The 24,839-nt window shown below is 44.0% G+C and overlaps 2 protein-coding genes, 2 non-coding genes and 2 pseudogenes across 4 annotated transcripts; 2 read left to right on the plus strand and 4 right to left on the minus strand.

Moving 5' to 3' along the window:
* Positions 1-736: 736 nt before the first annotated feature.
* Positions 737-808, minus strand: trnaq-cug (transfer RNA glutamine (anticodon CUG)). The gene has a single exon. It is a non-coding gene; the product is annotated as a tRNA-Gln (tRNA).
* Positions 809-1,246: 438 nt separating this feature from the next.
* Positions 1,247-1,319, minus strand: trnav-cac (transfer RNA valine (anticodon CAC)). Its single transcript has one exon. It is a non-coding gene; the product is annotated as a tRNA-Val (tRNA).
* A 7,185-nt stretch (positions 1,320-8,504) lies between these two features.
* LOC142391911 (cystatin-C-like) lies at positions 8,505-9,878 on the minus strand. Its single transcript, XM_075478095.1, has 3 exons — positions 9,556-9,878; positions 9,077-9,187; positions 8,505-8,882 (listed from the first exon to the last, which is right to left on the minus strand). The coding sequence occupies exons 1-3, from the start codon at positions 9,754-9,756 to the stop codon at positions 8,808-8,810; spliced, it is 387 nt and encodes a 128-aa protein (XP_075334210.1). The 5' UTR covers positions 9,757-9,878; the 3' UTR covers positions 8,505-8,807.
* Positions 9,879-10,465: 587 nt separating this feature from the next.
* Positions 10,466-14,190, plus strand: LOC142391246 (epoxide hydrolase 1-like; annotated as a pseudogene).
* Positions 14,191-19,905: 5,715 nt separating this feature from the next.
* LOC142391908 (epoxide hydrolase 1-like) lies at positions 19,906-20,906 on the minus strand (annotated as a pseudogene).
* Positions 20,907-21,511: 605 nt separating this feature from the next.
* LOC142391910 (cystatin-like) lies at positions 21,512-22,839 on the plus strand. Its single transcript, XM_075478094.1, has 3 exons — positions 21,512-21,802; positions 22,157-22,267; positions 22,462-22,839. Exons 1-3 carry the CDS (start codon positions 21,602-21,604, stop codon positions 22,534-22,536), a joined length of 387 nt encoding a protein of 128 aa, XP_075334209.1. The 5' UTR covers positions 21,512-21,601; the 3' UTR covers positions 22,537-22,839.
* Positions 22,840-24,839: the final 2,000 nt, after the last annotated feature.

Consider the following 24,839-nt stretch of genomic DNA (forward strand, 5'->3'; position numbering starts at 1 on the left):
CACCTGAAGCTTCAGCGACTCCCCAGCTGCCCCGCCGGTGGGCAGAGGGCTTGCCAACTGCAGATCACAAATGGATGGCAAAGAGCGTCCTGAAGGTGGGACCCCAGGGGAAACTGGAGCTTCAGCAAAACCTGAAGCTCTGGTATTATCCTCCAAAGCCAAGCCAGCTGTACCACCAGGCTCCTACACCGGACCGCTTCTTTGCGCATCCACTGCTGGCCTGGATGCCGTATAAGTTGTAGAAGGTGAAGGTGGTCTGTCCCAACCCTGCCTGTGGCCAGCACCAACTCACAGAAAAAGGGTTGCATAAGAGGGCACGACAGGTCCTGGACGTGGACAGGATGTACAACATCATGAGACGTTACATACCACAGAGGATCTCAGCTGGAATTGATCAATCGTGCACCACGCACATTCACTAGTGTTCCAGAAGCCAAAGAATGAGGTACGTTTTCCCAAATTTTGTTGCTAGCGGAAAGAGATTGTGGAGTCGCAACAAATTGAGTCAGAAGTGGGATTGTAACACACTCCTGTGGGAAAGCGTGGATAAATAGAAGCATCGTAAATGAATATACAAGAAGAAACCAAAAAAGATTCAACTAGCAACACAAAGGTGTGACGTCACATACCACAGATCCTCTCAGCTGCAATTGAGCACTCTGGTGTCATTTCACAAGTGACTAGCCTACTCAACTCATCTTCTTTCCAGAACGCAACCATGACAACACACACCTGAAGGTTCCACCGAGATTTGAACTCGGATCACTGGATTCAGAGTCCAGAGTGCTGACCTTTACACCATGGAACCCCTTCCACAGTCAATTTATGCTCTCAGTCATGCAAATGCTTGACAATGAAAGGGTTTTAGCAACGTGTTTTTTTGTCCATTTTTCAGTGATACTCTCACAGCTTGTATTCTCAGAATTGGCACGACAGTCAAGCAACACATTCTGTATCTTCTTCAATGGTCAAAGGTTAGAATCCGCCTGTCAAGTGGAGGAACAGGGTTTGATTCCTTGACGGAAGGCTGCCATTTTCGCTCAGCAGCTGGGATTCGCCAAAGTCCGTTTCACACCATAGCATCAGAAAATCTTTTGAAAACCTGCAAAAATTGACTTTACATGTCAAGAATAGCAGATGAGGCTCCCCTCCTATCCATAATTATGAATATGTTGATGTTGCTATCATTAACGTGCAGTCATACATCTTCACACAAGGATGAAATAAATAAAGGAGGAGCAAGTAATGTTTCCGCCCAGTTTCGAACTGAGGACCTTTCGCGTGTGAGGCGAATGTGATAACCACTACACTACGGAAACTGAAGCCATGCCTATTCACTAGTGTTCCGGAATCCAAAGATTGAGGTAAGTTCAGACCAGAAGAGACAGAACAGAAGCCTTCACAAAGTTGTGATGTCATCACTGTAGTGACATCACAATCGATGTCATCTCTGATCTTGTTTGACATCACAAAGTTTATACAGGCCAGACATTTTCACTGCTTTTTCACAGCTGGTCAGGAGTTTATCTGAAGAAACACGTCCAGTTTTTGAAGCATATTTGAAAGTCACAGCAAACGGTTTTCACATCGCCTAAAAAACAATAATTAGTATCTAAAATAGTCATTTTAACAAGCACTTAGAAACAACGCTTACTGTTTCCCTTCCTTAAGAACGGCTTCTTGACAGCCACCCTTCCATGGAGCCCATCTCTGATGAGGCTCGGGCCAACAGCCGATGGATCAGCTGAAGGTCCAGATGCATCTCTCAGCTCCTGTGTCAGGTCTTTGCTGGAGTTTTTCCTCTTTCTTAAGGACATCACTTTCAGATATTGTTCATCTTCTGTAGATAGTTTTTTAGGTCTGACACTTCTTCTTTTGTCCTCCACTTGTCCAGTTTCCTCAAATGTTTTAAGGACACACTGCAGAGCAAGACGCTGGAGCAGATTCTGGCAGGCGCTGACGCTCAGAACTGTGACAGCGACACAAAGGAAGGTCATTTAGAAACACCTCCTGGGACGTCTGAGGAGAGCCCATCTGCATCTGTTCAAAACGTGGCAAAGAAAGCCCTCAAAGTGTGCCCCGTTTGCTCTAAAGCATTTGATTGTGTCAGAACACTGAACAGACACATACAGTGCCACACGGACGATCGGCCCTATCACTGCATCCACTGCAAAGAGCATTTTAAACACATGCACGGGCTGAAAAGACACCAGATTTACGCCATTTGCCAGAAGAAGAGCACCCATTTCTTTTGGAGAAAAGAGTCAAGAGCAGAAGTGAGCGGCACCAACCACCAACAGGGGTCGTCGCTGAAGATACCCGTGTGGTGCTCAAACTGCGGCAAACACTTCCAGTACCCGTCCGCCCTGAAGGAGCACCAGGAGAACCTCGTGGAAATGAGGGACCTCATGAAATGTGACGACTGCGGGAAGGAATTCAAGAGCATGACGATGCTCAACGTGCACCAGAGGATTCACGAGCCGCTGTACTGAGTTAAATTCATCAGCCGCTTCAGTCAGATTGCCAAACACCTTATTGTGCTTTATGAAACACTTAGGTTGATCTGGTGATCAAGGCTTATTCACCATTACATTATTTAGGATGTTCCATGTGCGCTTCATGTTATTTTGATTTATTTGTAACATTTTATCATAATGTTGCTTCTTTGCTTGCCTCAACATGTTGCTCAGCCTGTTTTTGTGCATCTCAGCGTTTTTCAGCAACCTCTGTTCTAGTTTTGATGAAGTCTCCATAAAGTTTATTTTTCTTCTTACATGCATTTTTTAATGCCTTTGTTATCCGAGGTTTCTCAGCATAACTATGCTTATGTGAACATAAACCTGTTGGACAGTGTTTATCATAGAGAGATAAATAACAGCTGAAGAATGAATTGTCTGCAGTGTTTACTTCATCTGTATGAAACTCATTCCACTCTTGTTTTAAAGCTCATTTCTGAAGCATTAATTGCTTTAACCGTCCTTACCCTTTCATATCTACGCTTTTCTGTTTTCTTCCTCTGTAGCTGATCATTAAATGTTGCAAATACAGCTAAATGATCACTTACATCACTTATTACCAAACCACTATTTATACCAGTGTCCAAGGAATGTGTAAAAATGTTGTCAGTTAATGTTGCACTATCTGTGGCTCCTCTGCTCGGCTTTGTGATCAGTGGATACAAGCCTCTACCGTATAACGCAGCCAAGAAATCACAAGTTTGTTTAGGAGTATGTACCTTTAAGAGGTCCATGTTGAAATCACCACAGATCACAAGTGTTTTATTATCTGCTATAATTGTCTGTTCCAACGCTTCAGTCTTGTGCCTCTTGTTTAAAACTTAATAACAATTGCAGGCTTGGATTTGTTATCCTTTCATGCAAAAGTGCAGCAAGCTGATATCTGTTGATTTTCAAGATGAATGTTCTTACTTGCCTTGAAGTGAACCACTTGTTCATTTACATCCTCCACTCAACCTGATAGCCATTAAATACTGTGTCTTCTGAGCTGGTTTGGTGGTTCAACAACAAAACAAATGTAATGAAGTTTTAAAACTGCAGCGAAAGAGATGGAATAAATGGAGATCTGACGCATTACGAACTACAGGACAGTTAGGATTAGCTGTTGTTTGCATGGAGATAAAACAGGTTTTAAAGGTGTTGCAGCTAACATTCAGAAACACTTGGTGTAACTCCAGAGCACCAGAGCCTCTGACCAAAAGAGAAACTAATATAAACTTATTTACCTGAAGAACTTCAGCAGCTCATAAGGCCCTTTATCTGGAGAGTGGGTGGCTCTGGTCTTATCTGGCTCTTTGCTAGAGGCCTTTTAGGCCAGAGGATGTGAGCTCTTAGGATTACCGTGACCTGGATGAGTGAGAATCTTCATCAACATGCTGTGTGTGCTGATGCTAACTGTAAAGATGTGAAGCTCAGACAGGAGAGCTGCTTGTTGTATGAGGACACAGTGTGTGTCTTATATGGAGGTGGAAGCCTGGCTCAAATATAGAAATCATTTCTTTGTATGTTACTGATTTAAATGTGTCCTCTCAGTGGCTGTGAAGTACTGTCAGTAATACTGAGCGGGACTCTGCATTGATGGAGATGTGTCTCCCTCTGGTGGCGAATAGAGGAACTGCATGGTGTCAGTTTGATGAAGCGTTCAACTAAAGGAGGAAGTGAAAGTCTTCCAGTGGTTCCTGCAGAATCCTGACTCACTGGATGGTTTCCTGCCATGAAAAAGCTCCGTCTGCAGAAGACGAGCAGAACGGAGCCAGCGGGCCTGATGCTGCAGATGTGCTGAACACCACAGATGCAATGGTTGGGACAAAGATGGTTGGAGAGAAGACACAGAGGAGTGAAGGCCAGCTGTAGAGAGAAAAGCACCTTCAGATCTGCTGTCTGATGCTGATATCAGTGAAAATGGGCTTCTTCTTCTCCTGTCTGATGATGTGCTCAGTAATTTCAGTGATACATCCCTCAGGTTCAGGCTTGGTTGGTCTGGTGAACACCTTTACTTTCTCTCACAGCCTGCTGTGTTTTTCACTGACTGATTCCATCTGAGTTATGAAGGCAGAACAGGAAACTATGAAAAGATGAGAAAAACATCTGGATTGGACTGATGTGTGTGTGTCCCGTTACTTTAGAAAGCCTGAACTTATAAAGGTTCCTATGGTGACGATGTGTTCTGATAGTGTTGTATGAGTTTTATAAACTCTGAGGTGTCAAACAGAAGCTGTGAACATTACAAGTGTCGCTGCTGCCTCCAGAACCACTTCCGCTACACCGGCTTCAGGAGCCAGTAGGAACCTTGTCCGTCTCTGACGTCATAAGTAATAACCAATGGGAGGGCAGCTGAGCGTTTGGAACAAGCCCCGCCCCCTCACTGTCTGCTTCTGCCGGGGTGAAGCACAGAGATAAATCCTCGTTCCCTCTGTTAAAGACACCTTTATGTCCACTGAATACAGTCTGAGGAGAACTCTGAAATGTTTCAGCTAACAGGAAAGTTGTCCACAAGAACAAACACATGAGGCTCCATGCTTTTAAGCGTAATTTTCTTTCTGAGGTTTCACTCCTCAACCCCAAAAAACTGATTCAACACGCCTAAAAAGACACATATTGACAGATTCGCACTTGCTGAATAAATACCTCCAAAATGAAGCGTCGTTCCAGATCAAATCCCACCTCTCTCCATCTGTGGCGAGATAAACAATAAACTCATTTGAATCCAAATAAGCTGTCCTTGGAGCAGGAAAATAACATTAGTCTCCATGTGCAGCCGGCTGCAACACCTGCTCCAGAAATATTCAATAACTCCGCTCTAACGAGTCTTAATGCCACTAAAATCACTGCAGACATCAACGGCCTCCTGTTGGTTCCACAAACACAGCTTGTGCTTCATTTGGTGCGTGTGTGAGTGTGAGTATGTTGTTCTGAACAATTGACTAACATCTGTATTACAGACTGTGGTGTCACCTCAGGAGACTCTGATATCCTGCTGCTTATACTACAACAGGTGTGTGCAGCAGGAACAGGGAAAGGATGGATGAGATCTTTATGATATGATGGAGGTTGGAGCTTCAACAAGAAGATGAGAAAAGTCTTTATATTTCCACATTTATTTTCTTCATCTTTGACAGATCTGTCCTTTTTGTGGCAGTTCAGTAAAAATATGGAGTTTCTGCAGTCCGAGAGGCTAAACTGACATCATGCAGTTTATATTTACACCACAAGAGGGCGACATCACCATAAATGAAGAGTCTCCTTCCGTCCCAGTTCCAGCAGATATTAGTTACATTAGAGCTGAACTGAACATGGATCAGTAACATTTATTCAGTCCTGATCATCAGTGTTTGTCCAGTTATGGTAACAAAGACAAACTGGACACATGTGGCACCATTAAAGATGATTTACAGCCCTTAAATGACCTCTCCGTCTCCTCTGTAACTGATGAGTTCAACATGTTGAAGAGCTGTTTGAACCATCTCTGAACTCATTCATTCATTCATTCATTCATTCATTCATTCATTCCTATCGTCTCACACTTTGATGGAAACGTGTCGCACAAAGAAAAGTGATCATTCATTTCTTTAGATCTAAAATAATCAGTGTTGATAATCTGAGGCTCTTTTGTACAAATCTAACATGTTTTTAATCCTGTAAATGATGTGATCATGTGACCGGCACTAAATCAGCTGTCTTCAGATCAGAGGTTATCGTTTTATTTGAATAAAATACTTTATAAAGAATCATTTCAGATGTAGAATATTTAAGTTACACAAAGAGCAGAGAGACCTCGATAAAATGACAAACTGACTTTTCAACAACATTTCTTCTTCTTTTGTGGAGACTCAGAATGTGTCCAAAGTTTTGCTGGACTTTCTTTAAAAAGTGATCCATCAGCTATATTCCATCAGCTATATTCCACATCTGCTGAATACAGAAAGTTTGGACGTGTTTGTGGCTGCTGCTGCTGTCCCAGCCATGATGTGTCCACACTGGGTGTTGTGTTCAGAAAGAAGGATCAGAAATGAGGACAGAAATGAGTGGATCTGAGGTGGAGGCCAGAGGCAGCTGGGAACAGAGGGACAGCAAGACGCTCCTGGACACAACTGATGCATGTTATAGAAACAAGAGTTAAAAAAAAAGATAAGAATGCTCAGTGAGAGCAGCCAAACAACATATTTCCTCTGAGTGAGGAGTCCCAGCTGCAGCAGAGACCTGGGATTGTTCTTTTCCAACAGTTGCTGGGTTCCTCATAACTTTCCTTACTGCCAAAAGTAATGGGACACGTGTAGAAACCCTCGGGCAAATCGTCGTCTGCCATGTCACACCACTGAAGTGGAGGAGATGGTTTCTTGGTTTGACTCATTTTGCTTGTTGTTTGTAAGTCCTTAAAATCAAAATGACTTTTAAGATAGCAAGTAAGCGTTGTTTCTAAGTGCTTGTTAAAATGATTATTTAAGATAGTAATTAAGTGTTTTTTAGGCGATGTGAAAACCGTTTGCTGTGACTTTCCAATATGCTTCAAAAACTGGACGTGTTTCTTCAGATAAACTCCTGACCAACTGTGAAAAAGCAGTGAAAATGTCTGGCCTGTATAAACTTTGTGATGTCAAACAAGATCAGAGATGACATGGATTGTGATGTCACTACAGTGATGACATCACAGCTTTGTGAAGGCTTCTGTTCTGTCTCTTCTGGTCTGTGGTTCCAACCACAGATTCTGGATGGAAGTGAAGTCCGGATTCCAGAATGTTGATTTGTGTTCTCTGTTAATCTCTGGACGACTTCAGCTGATTACTTCCTGTCACTGTCACGTTGGAAGGTCCACTTCTGCCAGTTTTTCAGCAGCCAGTATCATGTTTTCCACCAGCAGTGTTTTCCAAGACAGAATAATGTCAGTTTGTTTAAAATGTTGCCAAAATAAACTATTACAATTACAACAAATGTCATCTCAGGGCACTTCAGTAATAAAGTCCAATTCAAGCCAATTGGAGTTTAATTCATTGTAATTATAATCCAATTAATTCAATTCAGAATGAATCCAATTCATTCATACAGAGCAATTCAAAAACTATTTCCTCGCTAAGGAAACCAACAGATGGCACCGAACTTGCACTATTTCTAATTAGATATAACTTTTTAATAGTTCTAAGATCATATCTTTCTGGCTTTATTTGCATTTTACAAAGAGTCCCGAGTAATTATGAAAGTGGGGTTTTAATTAGAAGAAAAAGCCTCAAAATAAAGTGATTTTTAGGAGTATGCAGGGATTCATTTCCATCTAATGAACAGGTCAGTTATATTAAACAGTGGGCCGTGTGAGCAGCAATCAGGGGAGTAAGGAGTTCACAGATCATAGACAGAGGCAACCGTCCAACTATTCAAAGCTTCACTGCTGCCTTCCTCTGTAGTTACTGTGTTCCACGTACCTGCCTGCATCTTACGCCCTGCTGCCTTGTGCTGGACTTTCTCAGGAGCTGCTTTGCTCACACTTGGGGTCCTGTCTGCTCCAGTAGACCCTGGCCTCTCTTGATCCTTCCATGATAGTTCCTCTTCCCCTTCCCTGGGTTGAACCTGTTTGAGACTAACTCAGCAGTTCATCACTAGGGGCCAACGTCCTCGTGTATTTCCGGATCTTTGCCGTTTCATCCTGGTTAGTGGATCTCACGCTCGCTCGCCCCTGGCATCCCTCCTTCTGCTTAGTGCATCTTAAATCAGGTTATCAGTGCTGGACTTGGGGTGACACCCTCCACGCATTGTGAGGAGCTTCCTGGCCTTGATGTCAGTGGCCGCCATCTTTTTCTTTGGCCTGATTATTAAACCATTGGGCTATCTGAAGACTTGACAGGGTGTGTGTTGTTGACTCAGACTTTGTTTTTCCCCTATTCAGCTGACTCTCCAGGACCAATGTTGGTGAAATCACACAATAATAGAGCAGAGCAAAAGCTGAATACCGGATTTACATATGTGACATGGATGCATTCATAAAAGCTCACAAGAAACTTTCATTTTGAAATTGTGCAGGTTTTAATGAGCAATAATCAACAATTTGATACAGGGTGTTCTCTCATTCACCTTGATTAGTTCTAAAGGCATTACAGAGGAGCTGTTCCTCCTAAAGACAATACATCTCTTTATTGCACAGTGTAAAGTTTGAAACATGTTAGTCCGCTTAGAGGGAACTAACAGAGGAGGAAAAAGGATGCAGCACTTTGTGGTTCATCTGCAGGAAAATACATTTGACTATGGCTGAAATTTATTCTGCAAACCATGCCAATCTAGGTGATTTTCCACAAAGCTTTCTTTCTAGCATTTGGTGTCCAACAGCCTGATATCGCTCAACCATGGGCGGCTCCACACAGTAAACGTGCACTGGTAAGGCTGAAAGAGACATTCAGAACACATTTAATGGGACTGAGATTACATTAATAATGGTACAGATATTGATAGATTTAGAATAAAATTAGACAACTCAACGGTATGACCGCTCAACACGAGGTCTGCTCTAGTGACAGAATACATGGGAATTACTCTTCCAAGAGCTCAAGTCTGAGCCTCTTTATGAGGTCATTTACCTGTGCATTCACCGGGCTTGAGGTGAGGTTACACTCTTCTTTGACAGCGTCCTTTCTGCAGCCGGTTTTTACCAGTTTCACAGTTATGACGTAATTCGTCCCTTCAACCACCTGTAAGGAGAAGTAGACACACAGAAATGCAGAATGTGTCACAATTCATTAATGAGGCACTACAGTGATACTCTGGTGGATTTCAAGTCAAATATGCGTGGCCAAGTGTGACTTTAGATGTCTGGGTGGGGTGACCGAGCCAAACTGTTACGTAACCCCTGACAACCAGTCAAGATGAACGGGCATGTTTAACTAAATATGGATAAAAATGGCATACCTTTGGCTATTTTATAAAATACGGTAGTTGAGCGAAAAGCCTTTAAGGAGCTGCACTGACTGCACGTCTAACTGTGATTGACATTCTTTGATTCATGTGGGAAACACTCTGTTAAATCAAAAATACATCCACAGTTCAAAGCGGGACCTACCTGGGACTGAGCCCTGACCACCTCTGCCACTTTGTGGAGGTACATGTCGTTGGAGCGTCTGTTGTGTTGGACCACGGCGAAGTTCAGAGCATATTTGAACTCTTCGTCGTTGATATCTGCGTCGCTAATGCCCCCCAGAATATCGCTCCACACAACGGCAAAAACGGCCGCAAGAAGGGGGAAAACAAGAGTCCACTGCATCTTTCTGCGGGTAAAACTTTACGGACACTAAACACCAAACAACAGGAACAACTAAATCACACCCGACGACGGCGCAGTTTTTATTGAAAACAACGACGTCACGGCGGCTCGGCACGCGGGAGTGGTGTGTCTCACAGCCAATCACCAATGTCTGCAACAGATGACAGGTGTCGTGCCAAAAAGTTATTGTCTGCCAGAATCTGATTCCCAGCCGCGGGAGCGCGCACAGCAGCCCATTGAGCGGTAGCGCAAAAGCGTCTGCTTTTCTCTGAGTTAAACGGTCATAATATGGAGATACACACAACTGCATTCTAATGTAATTATAGCAAAAGCACGTGTCTTCAAAGAACAACGTTTGTTGTTCCGTAATTATTACAACTGTGGCCAAAAGAAGTGCATTTTGTAGCAGACAGACAATCACTTTTTGGCACAACCGGCAGAGAGATCCCCCCCCCCCCCCCCCCCCTTTTCTTTCTGCACCTTTTCCCGGTTGGATCACTCATATTTGGCGTTTTGACTGAGGTTAAGTTCGGAAACACCAGCTCGAGACCCAACAAACACCTCAAGCGTGACAGCGAAGGTACGTCTAAACGCACCGTAACAAAAACTGTGGAAGCACTGTTTAGAAGATTAAACTTTTCCCAACCTCTGTCCTATTAGAGCGGGTCAAAAGTCACCCGTGAGCTCTCACATTGCTCTGAATGGCATGATGCAGAGGCTCCAGCTTTTGAAGTAAGAAGTGTTTTTACTAGTCATACTCAACTTTTAGAGCGATTTAAACAGATGTAATGGCACACAATGAGATTTTTCCTAAATAGTACCCCCCCTCCACACTCTGCAGGGACACTTTCTTTGGCCTGGACGTTGTGCAACAACAGCTTCTAATCGGGTCTGCTGTGGCAGCAGGGGGAATACTGGCTTATGCAGTGCACAGGAGGAGCAGGCCGAAAACGATCCCTTTGGGGAAGGGTGGTGGGGATCAGGAGAAAAGCCACAATCAGAGGATGATAAAATATATCCATTTACAGTGCACACCTCAGATAAAGAGATCGAGGTGGTTTTACGTTTAAACTAACTTGATTACCTTTTAGATATGACAATAGAAAGTCTCTAATTCTGCCATGTGAAGCAGTCGGCACTTGTTTTTTTGTTTTTTTTGTTCTAACAGGACCTCCATGAGCGCATTGACAGAACCCTCTACAGCGACCCTTTAGAAGACAGCTGCTTCCAGTATGGATTCAACTCCACTTATCTCAAGAAAGTGGTGTCCTATTGGAGGACTGGAAAAAGCAGGTGGCGGTGCTTAACAAATATCCACACTTCAAAACCAAAATCGAAGGTGAAGCTCCTTGAGGAATAAACCAAAAAAAGTTTCATGTTAAGAATTGGCCAAGAATGGCCCCACATGTTTTTCTGCCTTTGTTGTGGTGCAGGACTGGACGTGCACTTCATCCATGTACGCCCACCTTCCAGTGGGAATCAGAGGGTTCTGCCACTCATGCATGTTCACGGCTGGCCAGGCTCCTTTTATGAGTTCTACAGGATCCTACCACTTCTGACACAAAACCATGATAGCGTAGCGTTTGAGGTCATAATCCCATCTCTCCCTGGCTACGGCTTCTCAGAAGCCCCTCATAAAAAAGGTAGATCATTCTAAATAAATGTAAACACCTCTCAGCTTGGACTACGGTCAAATGAGTAATAAAATCTGACAGGTTATGTGCTGGAAGAGCTAAACTGAGGCCAGTTGTATGTTCATGGTCATGGCGTCCCTGAGTTTGTGGACTCCTGAGTTACTTTAGGAAGCTTGGATCCTCCCTGATTCATTTACAATTTATAGAATAAGACGTACTTCTTGCAGTTGTGACACATCATATCTTGACTGAAAGATTGTCAGTCAGCATTGTATTTTCATCCCAGTAACTGGATCTAAACAGGAGGAACTGATGCTTGTGCTGCCGTGTTTCAGGTGCAGAGGAGAGTGGGGTCCACACAGCTGAGTCTGAGTATTTGGTTGTAAAAAAGAACTATAACAAATATCAGCAGATTAGATTTGAGCTGTTTTGGGTAAATTGTCTCATCTTGGTCATATATTAATAATGGCATTAATGCCATGACTGAGTGTGTGACTGACTATATAAACTTCTGTGTGGACAACACCATCCCCACCAGAACAGTGAGATGCTTCCCTAATAACAAACCCTGGATCACCAGTGAGCCGAAGGAACTATTGAACAGGAAAAAAAGAGCCTTTAGGGAGCGAGACAGGGAGTTACTGAGGAGTATACAGAAGCAGCTCAAAGTCAAGATCAGAGAGAGCAAGGAGGTGTATAGAAAGAAGGTTGAGAGTAAACTGCAGAGGAACAATATCAGAAATGTGTGGTCAGGAATGAAGAAGATCACAGGCCTCAAGCAGAGGGAGGATCGGATGGATGGAAGTCTGGACAGAGCAAATGAGCTGAACACATTCTTCAACAGGTTCAGTTCAGGAACAAGGTCACCATCCTCCCCTCCTGTTCCCAGCCAAAGAGACATCCCACCCTCCTCTGACCCACAGCTTTCCTGTAACATCTCCACCTCCACCTCAGTCATGGATTCTTCTGCTTCCACTAGTTTGTCTTCAACCCAATCAGGAGATGCTGCTGTCCCCTTTGCCTCCCCCTCCCACTTTTCTGTTTCTAGAAGTCAGGTGAAGAGGCAGTTGGAGAGACTGAACCGGAACAAGGCTGTAGGTCCAGATGGTGTCAGCCCCCGAGTCCTGAAGGCCTGTGCAGAGCAGCTCTGTGGGATTCTGCAACACCTTTTCAACCTTAGCTTGACCCAAGAGAAGGTACCACTGTTGTGGAAGACATCCTGTCTGGTTCCGGTACCAAAGAAAACTCATCCTTCAGACATCAATGACTACAGACCTCTTGCCCTGACATCCCACATCATGAAGGTCCTGGAGAGACTCCTGTTGACCCACCTGTGTAAGCAAACCAGCACATATCAGGACCCCCTGCAGTTTGCTTATCGCCATGGAGTTGGAGTTGAAGACGCTATCATACACCTGCTTCAACAAACCCACTGTCATCTGGACAAAGCAGGCAGCACTGTGAGGATCATGTTCTTTGATTTCTCCAGTGCATTTAACACAATCCAGCCTGATCTGCTTCGTCTGAAACTCCAGAAGACTCAGGTGGAGGCCTCAACAATCACCTGGATTAATGACTACCTGACAAACAGACCACAGTTTGTCAGACTGAAGAATTGTGTGTCTAACCAGGTGATCAGCAGCACAGGAGCACCACAGGGTACTGTACTCTCACCATTCCTTTTCACTCTGTACACTTCAGACTTCCAGTACAAGTCAGACTCCTGTCATCTACAGAAATATTCAGATGACTCTGCAGTTGTCGGGTGTATCAGAGATGGACAAGAAGCTGAGTACAGAGAGCTGGTGGACCACTTTGTGGCATGGTGTGGGAACAATCATCTCATCTTGAATGTTAACAAAACAAAGGAGATGATTGTAGATTTCAGGAGAAACAGGGTCAGATCAAACCCTGTTTCCATCTTGGGAGAAGAAGTGGAGGTGGTTGAGGAATATAAATACCTTGGTGTTCATGTGGACAACAGACTGGACTGGAGACACAACAGTGAAGCCATCTACAAGAAAGGACAGAGCAGACTGTACTTCTTGAGGAAGCTAAGGTCCTTCAAGGTTTGCAACAAGATGTTGCAGATCTTCTACAAGTCTGTTGTTGAGAGCGTCATTTCCTCTTGCGTCATCTGTTGGGGCAGCAGCATCAGAACCAGGGACCTAAAAAGACTCAACAACTTGATAAGGTAGGCTGGTTCTGTTCTGGGGACGACTGTGGAATCTGGAGACAATAATGCAAAGAAGGATTTTGCATAAAATCAAGAGAATTATGGACAACCCTGAACATCCTCTCCGTGAGACTGTTATCGGAAAACAGAGTCTCTTCAGTCAAAGGCTTCTTCAGTTTGGATGCAAAACTGACCGGTACAGGAAATCTTTCCTGCCCACAGCCATCAGCATCTATAATAACTCCTTGATTTAATTGAGCTACATCAACATTTAATTTCCCTCTGGGATAAATAAAGTATTTTTGAATTTGAATTTGAATTGAATTTGAATTAACTTTACAAAATGCAAAGAAGCAGCAAACTGTGTGTGGAAGGACAGTGAAGCTATGAAGCATAGGAAGCACACGTGGTTCTGCTTAAAGCCGTTTCATTTCCTCTGCAGAGGGCCGACAGAAGCGTGACGTCCCAAACTGGGCCATGACCTCCTCTGACTCCTTCGGCCGGGTGGAGGAGCTCAGAAAACATGCCGGCTGCGACCGGATCGAGGATCTGGACAGAATCTTTTGGGCTCGCTTTCCCTCCACAGACGGACTCGGATACGGAGTCCGTGACCCGGAAGAGTAGAGACACAAACGGGAGCTTCAGTTTGTGAAGGTTCGATGCACAAGTACCGAGGTGTTTTTCAGTGGACCTCCACCAACAGAGATGAGAGATTCAGCAGACTGATGATGCTAAACAGATGGCTCAAAGACATGTGTGCTGCTCATTCAATGAACTTTATTGACAATTTCAACATCTTTTGGGGACGCAGGCACCTCTTTAAGGCAGATGGATTTCACCTTAACAAGTCAGGAGTTCAGTTGCTAAGCTCCAACATTTTTTACTCTCTGCGTCACACACCAGCAGCCCCTATCAAGGACGAGACAGGACAAAATGATCCAAAAGGACAGATAGGACAATGCTCTGGTGAGGGCGCTGAGACAAGGACTGACCATGGAGGACAGCAGATCCAGAAAGAACCTGCAACGTCATCAGCCTCACCCCAAGATAAGGAGTCTTCACCAGCCCCGGCAGTCCAACAGGTGGAGTCTCCCCCAGCCCCAGTGGGAAACCCCCAGCGTTCGCCCCCCCCCGGACCCCACCCAGCCCCCAGCACTCTCCACTCAGTCTGGAGTGGCTCACTTCTGGAGCTTTCTCAATATTAGAATACCATTGACACCACACCAAAATCCCATATTCTTCCCCCCTAACATCCCACCTCATCCAGCCCCTCCCATTCCACCACGTCCATCACGTTGGAAACAGCCCTCAAACAGAAGTGACCAAGCCCCCCCACCTCCTCTGAATCATCATATCTGTGAGTCTGTCTGATATGTGCCGGGTCCAGGCTGTAATACTGATATCAAGAATGCGCTTCCCCAGATAAAGTCAGGGCCCTATGGAGTTCAGACAGCCTTTTCAATCCCTGTGATGACAGGTAACAGAAAAGTGGTCAAACTGGTGAGAAATAAAAAAGGTTCAGATAAATCTACCAATCTATTGAATATAGTGTGTCAACCCCGAAACGCACCAGTATCACCTGTTGTCTCCACGAGATTAGCCCTACTCAATATCATATCACTAGCCAGCAAATCCCTCTTAGTAAATTCAATTCAATTCAATTCATTTTTATTTATATAGCGCCAAATACAACAAATGTCATCTCAAGGCACTTAGATACTAAGTCCAATTCAAGCCAATTGGAATTCAATTAATTAATAATAATCATAATTCATAAAATAATCCAATTCGTTCATATAGAGCCAATTCAAAAACAATTTCCTAGCTAAGAAAACCAACAGATTGCACTGAAAACTTTTTGTTTTTCGGTCCAATCTCCCGGCCTGAGCGTGCCTGAGGCGACTGTGGAGAGAAACGACTCCCTTTTAACAGGAAGAAACCTCTGGCAGAACCAGACTCAGGAAGGGTGGCCATCCGCCTCGACCAGCTGGGGTTTGAGAAGACAGAAAGGGGGGGAGGGCCGCAGCGGCGGCGGCACTGTAACACCATTCAAAGGATATCTGTTGGAACAGGGAAACACGAGTTAATGACCACAATAATATCACATATACATAAAGAGAGTAAAGTGAGGAAAGGTGTGACAGATGAGGCCCCCCAGCAGTCTAGTCTAGTCTAAATGACGTGATCATGACCTATAATCTAGACTTTTTATTTCTTAGTGAAACATGGCTGACTGAATGTAGCTGTGATACCATTCTCAATGAGGCAGCACCAACAAATTTCAGTTTTATCATTAAGTGTCGAAGTGGTAAGAAGGGTGGGGGAGTGACCGCCATTTTTAAATCAGTCTTTCAGTGCAAAGAAATTTTACTTGGTGATTTTAGCTCGTTTGAATATCTCTGTTTTTTAGTAAAGGGAGATCCAAAAGTTATCTTCCTAATCATTTATAGACCACCAAGATACCCAGGAACTTTCTTTGATGAGTTTGCTGAACTGCTGTCAGTTATCTGCACTGATTATAACTTTTTGACACTACTTGACACTTTTGGCCTCCATCAATATGTGAATGGACCCACACATACTCGAGGCCACACACTGGATCTGGTTATCTCTAAAGGTGTTGACATTTCTTCTGTTGATATCAAGGACTCAGCGCTCTCTGATCATTTCTGTGTGTTCTCTGACTTACAGTTAACTCCAAACATTCAGTTAATCCGTGTGTCTGTTAGAAAAAGGTACATAAATGAGAATACCAGTGCTAAGTTTATGGAAGTTATAGCTATGTCATCAACTGCGAGTGCAGAGACAGTTGATGAACTCTTAGATAACTTTAACTTGAAAATCTCAAATGTCATGGATACTATTGCACCTGTTAAAAATAAGATGATCTTGAGCAGAAAGCGAACACCATGGAGGAACACTATGATGGTAAAGGCCTTGAAAACAGAATGCAGGAAAGCAGAGCGTAAATGGCGAAAAACTAAACTTCAAATTCACCATGACCTCTACAAACAAAGTCTTTGTAATTTTAACAAAGCGGCGTATGGAGACAGTCATCTGGAGACAGTGCGAGATATATCTGTGTGTCATCTGCATAGCTGTGGTAGTTGACTTTAGAGTTCTTCAGAATTTGACCCAGAGGCAGCATGTATAGAGTGAACAGAAGGGGTCCAAGAACTGACCCCTGAGGAACTCCACATGTCATAGCCACTCGATCAGATTGATTGCTTCCAATGGTCACAAAATAACTCTGCTCCTCCAAGTAGGACCTGAACCATTCTAGGATTGTCCCGCTGAGTCCTGCCCAGGTTTCCAACCTGTTCAGCAGTATACTGTGATCCACAGTGTCAAATGCAGCACTGAGATCCAACAGGACCAGAACTGACGCCTTGCCTGAGTCAGTGTTCAACCTTATGTAATTTAACACTTTAATAAGAGCCGTTTCTGTACTGTGGTGAGGTCGGAAGCCTGACTGAAATTTGTCAAGGAGTCCACTGGAGTTCAAGAAGTTACTGAGTTGATTAAAAAACACTTTCTCAACAATCTTGGCTATAAAAGGAATATTTGAGATGGGTCTGTAGTTGGTTAAAATGGAAGCATCCAATGTTGTCTTTTTTAGGAGTGGCTTGATGGCAGCTAATTTTAAGGGTTTAGGAAACGTGCCTGATTGAAGTGAGCAGTTTATTATTTGCTGGAAATCTGTTTGGACAGAGTTTACAATAGTTTTAAAGAAGTCAGATGGCATTGTGTCAAGACAGGATGTTGATGGTTTAAGATGCTGGACTGTTTCTTCTATGGTTTTTTGGTCAACTGTATTGAATTCTGACATCATAGTTGATTGATTCCTAGGTGGTTTTAAGGATTGCGCCATTTTATTAATTTTGCTGATTTATGTTGCCTTATAGATTTGATTTTTTCATTGAAAAAACAAGCAAATTCATTGCATTTTTCTGTGGAACAGAGTTCTGAAACTATCTGTTTTGAGGGGGTTATCAGCTTATTAACCATAGCAATCAGAGCACGAGTGTTGTTGATGTTCTTATTAATCATTTCAGATAAGTGTTGCTGTCTAGCCCGGAGTAACCCGTGGTTGAAATTACAAAGACTTTGTTTGTAGAGGTCATGGTGAATTTGAAGTTTAGTTTTTCGCCATTTACGCTCTGCTTTCCTGCATTCTGTTTTCAAGGCCTTTACCATCATAGTGTTCCTCCATGGTGTTCGCTTTCTGCTCAAGATCATCTTATTTCTAACAGGTGCAATAGTATCCATGACATTTGAGATTTGAATGGTATCACAGCTACATTCAGTCAGCCACGTTTCACTAAGAAATAAAAAGTCTAGACCATAGGTCATGATCATGTCTTTTACTAAGAGGGATTTGTTGGCTAGTGATCTGATATTGAGTAGGGCTAATCTCGTGGAGACAACATGTGATACTGGTGCGTTTCGGGGTTGACACACTATATTCAATAGATTGGTAGATTTAACTGAACCTTTTTTATTTCTCACCAGTTTGACCACTTTTCTGTTACCTGTCATCACAGGGATTGAAAAGGCTGTCTGAACTCCATAGGGCCGTGACTTTATCTGGGGAAGAGCATTCTTGATATCAGTATTACAGCCTGGACCCGGCACATATCAGTCAGACTCACAGATATGATGATTCAGAGGAGGTGGGGGGGCTTGGTCACTTCTGTTTGAGGGTTGTTTCCAACGTGATGGACGTGATGGAATGGGAGGGGCTGGATGAGGTGGGATGTTAGGGGGGATTCCCACTGGGGGTTTCCCACTGGGGCTGGGGGAGACTCCACCTGTTGGGCTGTTGGGGCTGGTGAAGACTCCTTATCTTGGGGTGAGGCTGATGACGTTGCAGGTTAGCCTGATTAACATAGACTTTCAAATCTCTTCGAGATTCTGGTCTGACCAAGACCATAACGAATACGATTCGAAATGGCCTGGTCAACCCGCCTCCCTCGGGTTGCTACTGGTTGTGGCCAGAAAAGGCTGTGCCTAAGCTTAAGCCAATCACACCACTCTTTCCTCTGACATATGATTTAGCTACCAGCGGGGCTAACTGGTAGATTAAACTCTTACCAAAGCCAGTAGGGAGCAAGGCGAAAACGTCTTTCCTGTCAAGAAATGATTCAAGGGCTGTTCTTTGCTCGATTTTTAACGAGAATCTCCCGTCGAACACTTTCATTACAGCATCTACAGCAGTGTCAAAAGCTTGACGCTGCTCCATGTTGATATTGAATGAAGCGCTTCCGTGTACAATCCATGGGTTGAGTGGCAGTTCAACCACGTCACTACCTTGAACACGCCTCTACCCTGGGCCGTTGGCGCTGCTCAAAGTTGATTGCTTCCCGACAAAGTGGGTGGAGTTCCCATTTTTCGGGAACTCGAATCCACCTGAATGAGCAGTTTGCCTGAGTAAGTGTAGCAGAGCCGAAGGTGTTGCGTGAAATCCATCTGCCTTAAAGTGGTGCCTGCATCCCCAAAAGATGTTGAAATTGTCAATAAAGTTCATTGAATGAGCAGCACACATATCTTTGAGCCATCTGTTTAGCATCATCAGTCTGCTGAATCTCTCATCTCCTTTCCAAAAAGTTGGTGGAGGTCCACTGAAAAACACCTCGGTACTTGTGCATCGAACCTTCACAAACTGGAGCTCCCGTTTGCGCTTCTACTCTTCCGGGTCACGGCCAGATCCTGGATCCGGTCGCAGCCGGCATGTTTTCTGAGCTCCTCCACCCGGCCGAAGGAGTCAGAGGAGGTCATGGCCCAGTTTGGGACGCCACGCTTCTGTCGGCCCTCTGCAGAGGAAATGAAACGGCTTTAAGCAGAACCACGTGTGCTTCCTATGCTTCATAGCTTCACTGTCCTTCCACACACAGTTTGCTGCTTCTTTGCATTTTGTAAAGTTAATATATGACCAAGATGAGACAATTTACCCAAAACAGCTCAAATCTAATCTGCTGATATTTGTTATAGTTCTTCTTCTTTACAACCAAATACTCAGACTCAGCTGTGTGGACCCCACTCTCCTCTGCACCTGAAACACGGCAGCACAAGCATCAGTTCCTCCTGTTTAGATCCAGTTACTGGGATGAAAATACGATGCTGACTGTCAATCTTTCAGTCAAGATATGATGTGTCACAACTGCAAGAAGTATGTCTGGTTCTATAAGTTGTAAATGAATCAGGGAGGATCCAAGCTTCCTAAAGTAACTCAGGAGTCCACAAACTCAGGGACGTCATGACCATGAACATACACCTGGCCTCAGTTTGGCTCTTCCAGCACATAACCTGTCAGATTTTATTACTCATTTGACCGTAGTCCAAGCTGAGAGGCGTTTACATTTATTTAGAATGATCTACCTTTTTTATGAGGGGCTTCTGAGAAGCCGTAGCCAGGGAGAGATGGGATTATGACCTCAAACGCTACGCTATCATGGTTTTGTGTCAGAAGTGGTAGGATCCTGTAGAACTCATAAAAGGAGCCTGGCCAGCCGTGAACATGCATGAATGGCAGAACCCTCTGATTCCCACTGGAAGGTGGGCGTACATGGATGAAGTGCACGTCCAGTCCTGCACCACAACAAAGGCAGAAAAACATGTGGGGCCATTCTTGGCCAATTCTTAACATGAAACTTTTTTTGGTTTATTCCTCAAGGAGCTTCACCTTTGATTTTGGTTTTGAAGTGTGGATATTTGTTAAGCACCGCCACCTGCTTTTTCCAGTCCTCCAATAGGACACCACTTTCTTGAGATAAGTGGAGTTGAATCCATACTGGAAGCAGCTGTCTTCTAAAGGGTCGCTGTAGCGGGTTCTGTCAATGCGCTCATGGAGGTCCTGTTAGAACAAAAAAAACAAAAAAACAAGTGCCGACTGCTTCACATGGCAGAATTAGAGACTTTCTATTGTCATATCTAAAAGGTAATCAAGTTAGTTTAAACGTAAAACCACCTCGATCTCTTTATCTGAGGTGTGCACTGTAAATGGATATATTTTATCATCCTCTGATTGTGGCTTTTCTCCTGATCCCCACCACCCTTCCCCAAAGGGATCGTTTTCGGCCTGCTCCTCCTGTGCACTGCATAAGCCAGTATTCCCCCTGCTGCCACAGCAGACCCGATTAGAAGCTGTTGTTGCACAACGTCCAGGCCAAAGAAAGTGTCCCTGCAGAGTGTGGAGGGGGGGTACTATTTAGGAAAAATCTCATTGTGTGCCATTACATCTGTTTAAATCGCTCTAAAAGTTGAGTATGACTAGTAAAAACACTTCTTACTTCAAAAGCTGGAGCCTCTGCATCGTGCCATTCAGAGCAATGTGAGAGCTCACGGGTGACTTTTGACCCGCTCTAATAGGACAGAGGTTGGGAAAAGTTTAATCTTCTAAACAGTGCTTCCACAGTTTTTGTTACGGTGCGTTTAGACGTACCTTCGCTGTCACGCTTGACGTGTTTGTTGGGTCTCGAGCTGGTGTTTCCGAACTTAACCTCAGTCAAAACGCCAAATATGAGTGATCCAACCGGGAAAAGGTGCAGAAAGAAAAGGGGGGGGGGGGGGGGGGGGTCTCTCTGCCGGTTGTGCCAAAAAGTGATTGTCTGTCTGCTACAAAATGCACTTCTTTTGGTCACAGTTGTAATAATTACGGAACAACAAACGTTGTTCTTTGAAGACACGTGCTTCTGCTATAATTACATTAGAATGCAGTTGTGTGTATCTCCATATTATGACCGTTTAACTCAGAGAAAAGCAGACGCTTTTGCGCTACCGCTCAATGCGCTTTTGCGCTACCGCTCAATGTGCGCGCTCCCGCGGCCGGGAATCAGATTCTGGCAGACAATAACTTTTTGGCACGACACCTGTCATCTGTTGCAGACATTGGTGATTGGCTGTGAGACACACCACTCCCGCGTGCCGAGCCGCCGTGACGTTGTTGTTTTCAATAAAAACTGCGCCGTCGTCGGGTGTGATTTAGTTGTTCCTGTTGTTTGGTGTTTAGTGTCCGTAAAGTTTTACCCGCAGAAAGATGCAGTGGACTCTTGTTTTCCCCCTTCTTGCGGCCGTTTTTGCCGTTGTGTGGAGCGGTATCCCAGGGGGCATTAGCGACGCAGATATCAACGACGAAGAGTTCAAATATGCTCTGAACTTCGCCGTGGTCCAACACAACAGACGCTCCAACGACATGTACCTCCACAAAGTGGCAGAGGTGGTCAGGGCTCAGTCCCAGGTAGGTCCCGCTTTGAACTGTGGATGTATTTTTGATTTAACAGAGTGTTTCCAACATGAATCAAAGAATGTCAAACACAGTTAGACGTGCAGTCAGTGCAGCTCCTTAAAGGAGCGTATTTTATAAAATAGCCAAAGGTATGCCATTTTTATCCATATTTAGTTAAACATGCCCGTTCATCTTGACTGGTTGTCAGGGGTTACGTAACAGTTTGGCTCGGTCACCCCACCCAGACATCTAAAGTCACACTTGGCCACGCATATTTGACTTGAAATCCACCAGAGTATCACTGTAGTGCCTCATTAATGAATTGTGACACATTCTGCATTTCTGTGTGTCTACTTCTCCTTACAGGTGGTTGAAGGGACGAATTACGTCATAACTGTGAAACTGGTAAAAACCGGCTGCAGAAAGGACGCTGTCAAAGAAGAGTGTAACCTCACCTCAAGCCCGGTGAATGCACAGGTAAATGACCTCATAAAGAGGCTCAGACTTGAGCTCTTGGAAGAGTAATTCCCATGTATTCTGTCACTAGAGCAGACCTCGTGTTGAGCGGTCATACCGTTGAGTTGTCTAATTTTATTCTAAATCTATCAATATCTGTACCATTATTAATGTAATCTCAGTCCCATTAAATGTGTTCTGAATGTCTCTTTCAGCCTTACCAGTGCACGTTTACTGTGTGGAGCCGCCCATGGTTGAGCGATATCAGGCTGTTGGACACCAAATGCTAGAAAGAAAGCTTTGTGGAAAATCACCTAGATTGGCATGGTTTGCAGAATAAATTTCAGCCATAGTCAAATGTATTTTCCTGCAGATGAACCACAAAGTGCTGCATCCTTTTTCCTCCTCTGTTAGTTCCCTGTAAGCGGAATAACATGTTTCAAACTTTACACTATGCAATAAAGAGATGTATTGTCTTTAGGAGGAACAGCTCCTCTGTAATGCCTTTAGAACTAATCAAGGTGAATGAGAGAACACCCTGTATCAAATTGTTGATTATTGCTCATTAAAACCTGCACAATTTCAAAATGAAAGTTTCTTGTGAGCTTTTATGAATGCATCCATGTCACATATGTAAATCCGGTATTCAGCTTTTGCTCTGCTCTATTATTGTGTGATTTCACCAACATTGGTCAGCAATTCAGGTTGGGGAAATTCTTTCTTACCACAAGTCATGTGTTAAGTTCCTACAAAAAGTAAGGCAGGTCCTGGAGAGTCAGCTGAATAGGGGAAAAACAAAGTCTGAGTCAACAACACACACCCTGTCAAGTCTTCAGGTATCCCAATGGTTTATTAATCTGGCCAAAGAAAAAGATGGAGGCCACTGACATCAAGGCCAGGAAGCTCCTCACAATGCGTGGAGGGTGTCACCCCAAGTCCAGCACTGATAACCTGATTTAAGATGCACTAAGCAGAAGGAGGGATGCCAGGGGCGAGCGAGCGTGAGATCCACTAACCAGGATGAAACGGCAAAGATCCGGACCATTGTTTAATATAACTTAACTGTTCATTAGATGGAAATGATTCCCTGCATACTCCTAAAAATCACTTTATTTTGAGGCTTTTTCTTCAAATTAAAACCCCACTTTCATAATTACTCGGGACTCTTTGTAAAATGCAAATAAAGCCAGAAAGATATGATCTTAGAACTATTAAAAAGTTCTATCTAATTAGAAATGGTGCAAGTTCGGTGCCATCTGTTGGTTTCCTTAGCTAGGAAATAGTTTTTGAATTGCTCTGTATGAATGAATTGGATTATAATTACAATGAATTAAACTCCAATTGGCCTGAATTGGACTTTATTACTGAAGTGCCCTGAGATGACATTTGTTGTAATTGTAATAGTTTATTTTGGCAACATTTTAAACAAACTGACATCATTCTGTCTTGGAAAACACTGCTGGTGGAGAACATGATACTGGCTGCTGAAAAACTGGCAGAAGTGGACCTTCCAACGTGACAGTGACAGGAAGTAATCAGCTGAAGTCGTCCAGAGATTAACAGAGAACACAAATCAACATTCTGGAATCCGGACTTCACTTCCATCCAGAATCTGTGGTTGGAACCACAGACCAGAAGAGACAGAACAGAAGCCTTCACAAAGCTGTGATGTCATCACTGTAGTATTAATAATAATAATAATAATAATAATAAATTTTATTTGTTGAGCACTTTACACTGAATGAACAGTCTCAAAGTGCTACATTAAAAATATGAACATGGAGAGCGAGCGTCTCCAGAGAAAAAAATAATAATAATAAAATGGCCTAATCAAAGGCTTTTTTAAAAAGGTAGGTTTTTAGGCCTTTTTTAAAAGTGTCCAGGGTCAGTGGAGCTCTCAGGTGGTCAGGGAGAGCATTCCAAAGACAGGGAGCGGCGTGGCAAAAGGCTCTGTCTCCCATGGTTCGGAGCTTGGTCCTTGGGATCTGGAGGAGGTTTGCCTGACCGGAGCGGAGGTGTCGTGGAGAGGGTAGAGGGGTGAGTAGCTCCTTCAGGTAGGTTGGGGCAGTACCATGGAGGCACTGGTGGGTCAGTAACGAAATCTTGTATGTGATCCTGAGGGAAACAGGAAGCCAGTGGAGGGATTTGAGGACTGGTGTGATGTGCTCGAATTTTCTTGTCCTTGTGAGGATCCGGGCAGCACGGTTTTGGATGTATTGGAGCTTCTGAATGTTTTTATTTGGGACCCCGATGAGAAGGGGAACTGTTTAGCTGCAGAAAGTTTTCCTTCATCCACGCCTTTATCTCCTCCAGGCAGATGGTGAGTGTGGACGAGGGCAGAGTTTCAGAGGATACTGGGTTGATTTTAAAATAAAGTTGGGTGTCATCAGCATAGCAATGGAAAGATATTCCATGCCGACTGATGACACGGCCAAGGGGAAGCATGTATATAGTGAAAAGGGTGGGGCCAAGGACTGACCCTTGGGGGACACCACAGGAGACAGGGAGAGTGTCAGACTTGGCTTCTCCCAGGGAGACGTATTCAGTTCTGTTGGTGAGATAGGAGGTGAACCAGTTTAGAGTTGAGTCAGAG

The sequence above is a fragment of the Odontesthes bonariensis genome, chromosome 11 (assembly GCF_027942865.1).
Source record: "Odontesthes bonariensis isolate fOdoBon6 chromosome 11, fOdoBon6.hap1, whole genome shotgun sequence".
NCBI lineage: Eukaryota > Metazoa > Chordata > Actinopteri > Atheriniformes > Atherinopsidae > Odontesthes > Odontesthes bonariensis.

Excerpts from the sequence above, each read along its gene's own strand:
- LOC142391910 (XM_075478094.1), top strand. The coding sequence starts at position 21,602 with ATGCAGTGGACTCTTGTTTTCCCCCTTCTTGCGGCCGTTTTTGCCGTT. Across the intron at positions 21,803-22,156 it reads TGGTCAGGGCTCAGTCCCAG|GTGGTTGAAGGGACGAATTA; the intron begins GTAGGTCCCGCT and ends TTCTCCTTACAG. Across the intron at positions 22,268-22,461 it reads CAAGCCCGGTGAATGCACAG|CCTTACCAGTGCACGTTTAC; the intron begins GTAAATGACCTC and ends TGTCTCTTTCAG.
- LOC142391911 (XM_075478095.1), bottom strand. The coding sequence starts at position 9,756 with ATGCAGTGGACTCTTGTTTTCCCCCTTCTTGCGGCCGTTTTTGCCGTT. Across the intron at positions 9,188-9,555 it reads TGGTCAGGGCTCAGTCCCAG|GTGGTTGAAGGGACGAATTA; the intron begins GTAGGTCCCGCT and ends TTCTCCTTACAG. Across the intron at positions 8,883-9,076 it reads CAAGCCCGGTGAATGCACAG|CCTTACCAGTGCACGTTTAC; the intron begins GTAAATGACCTC and ends TGTCTCTTTCAG.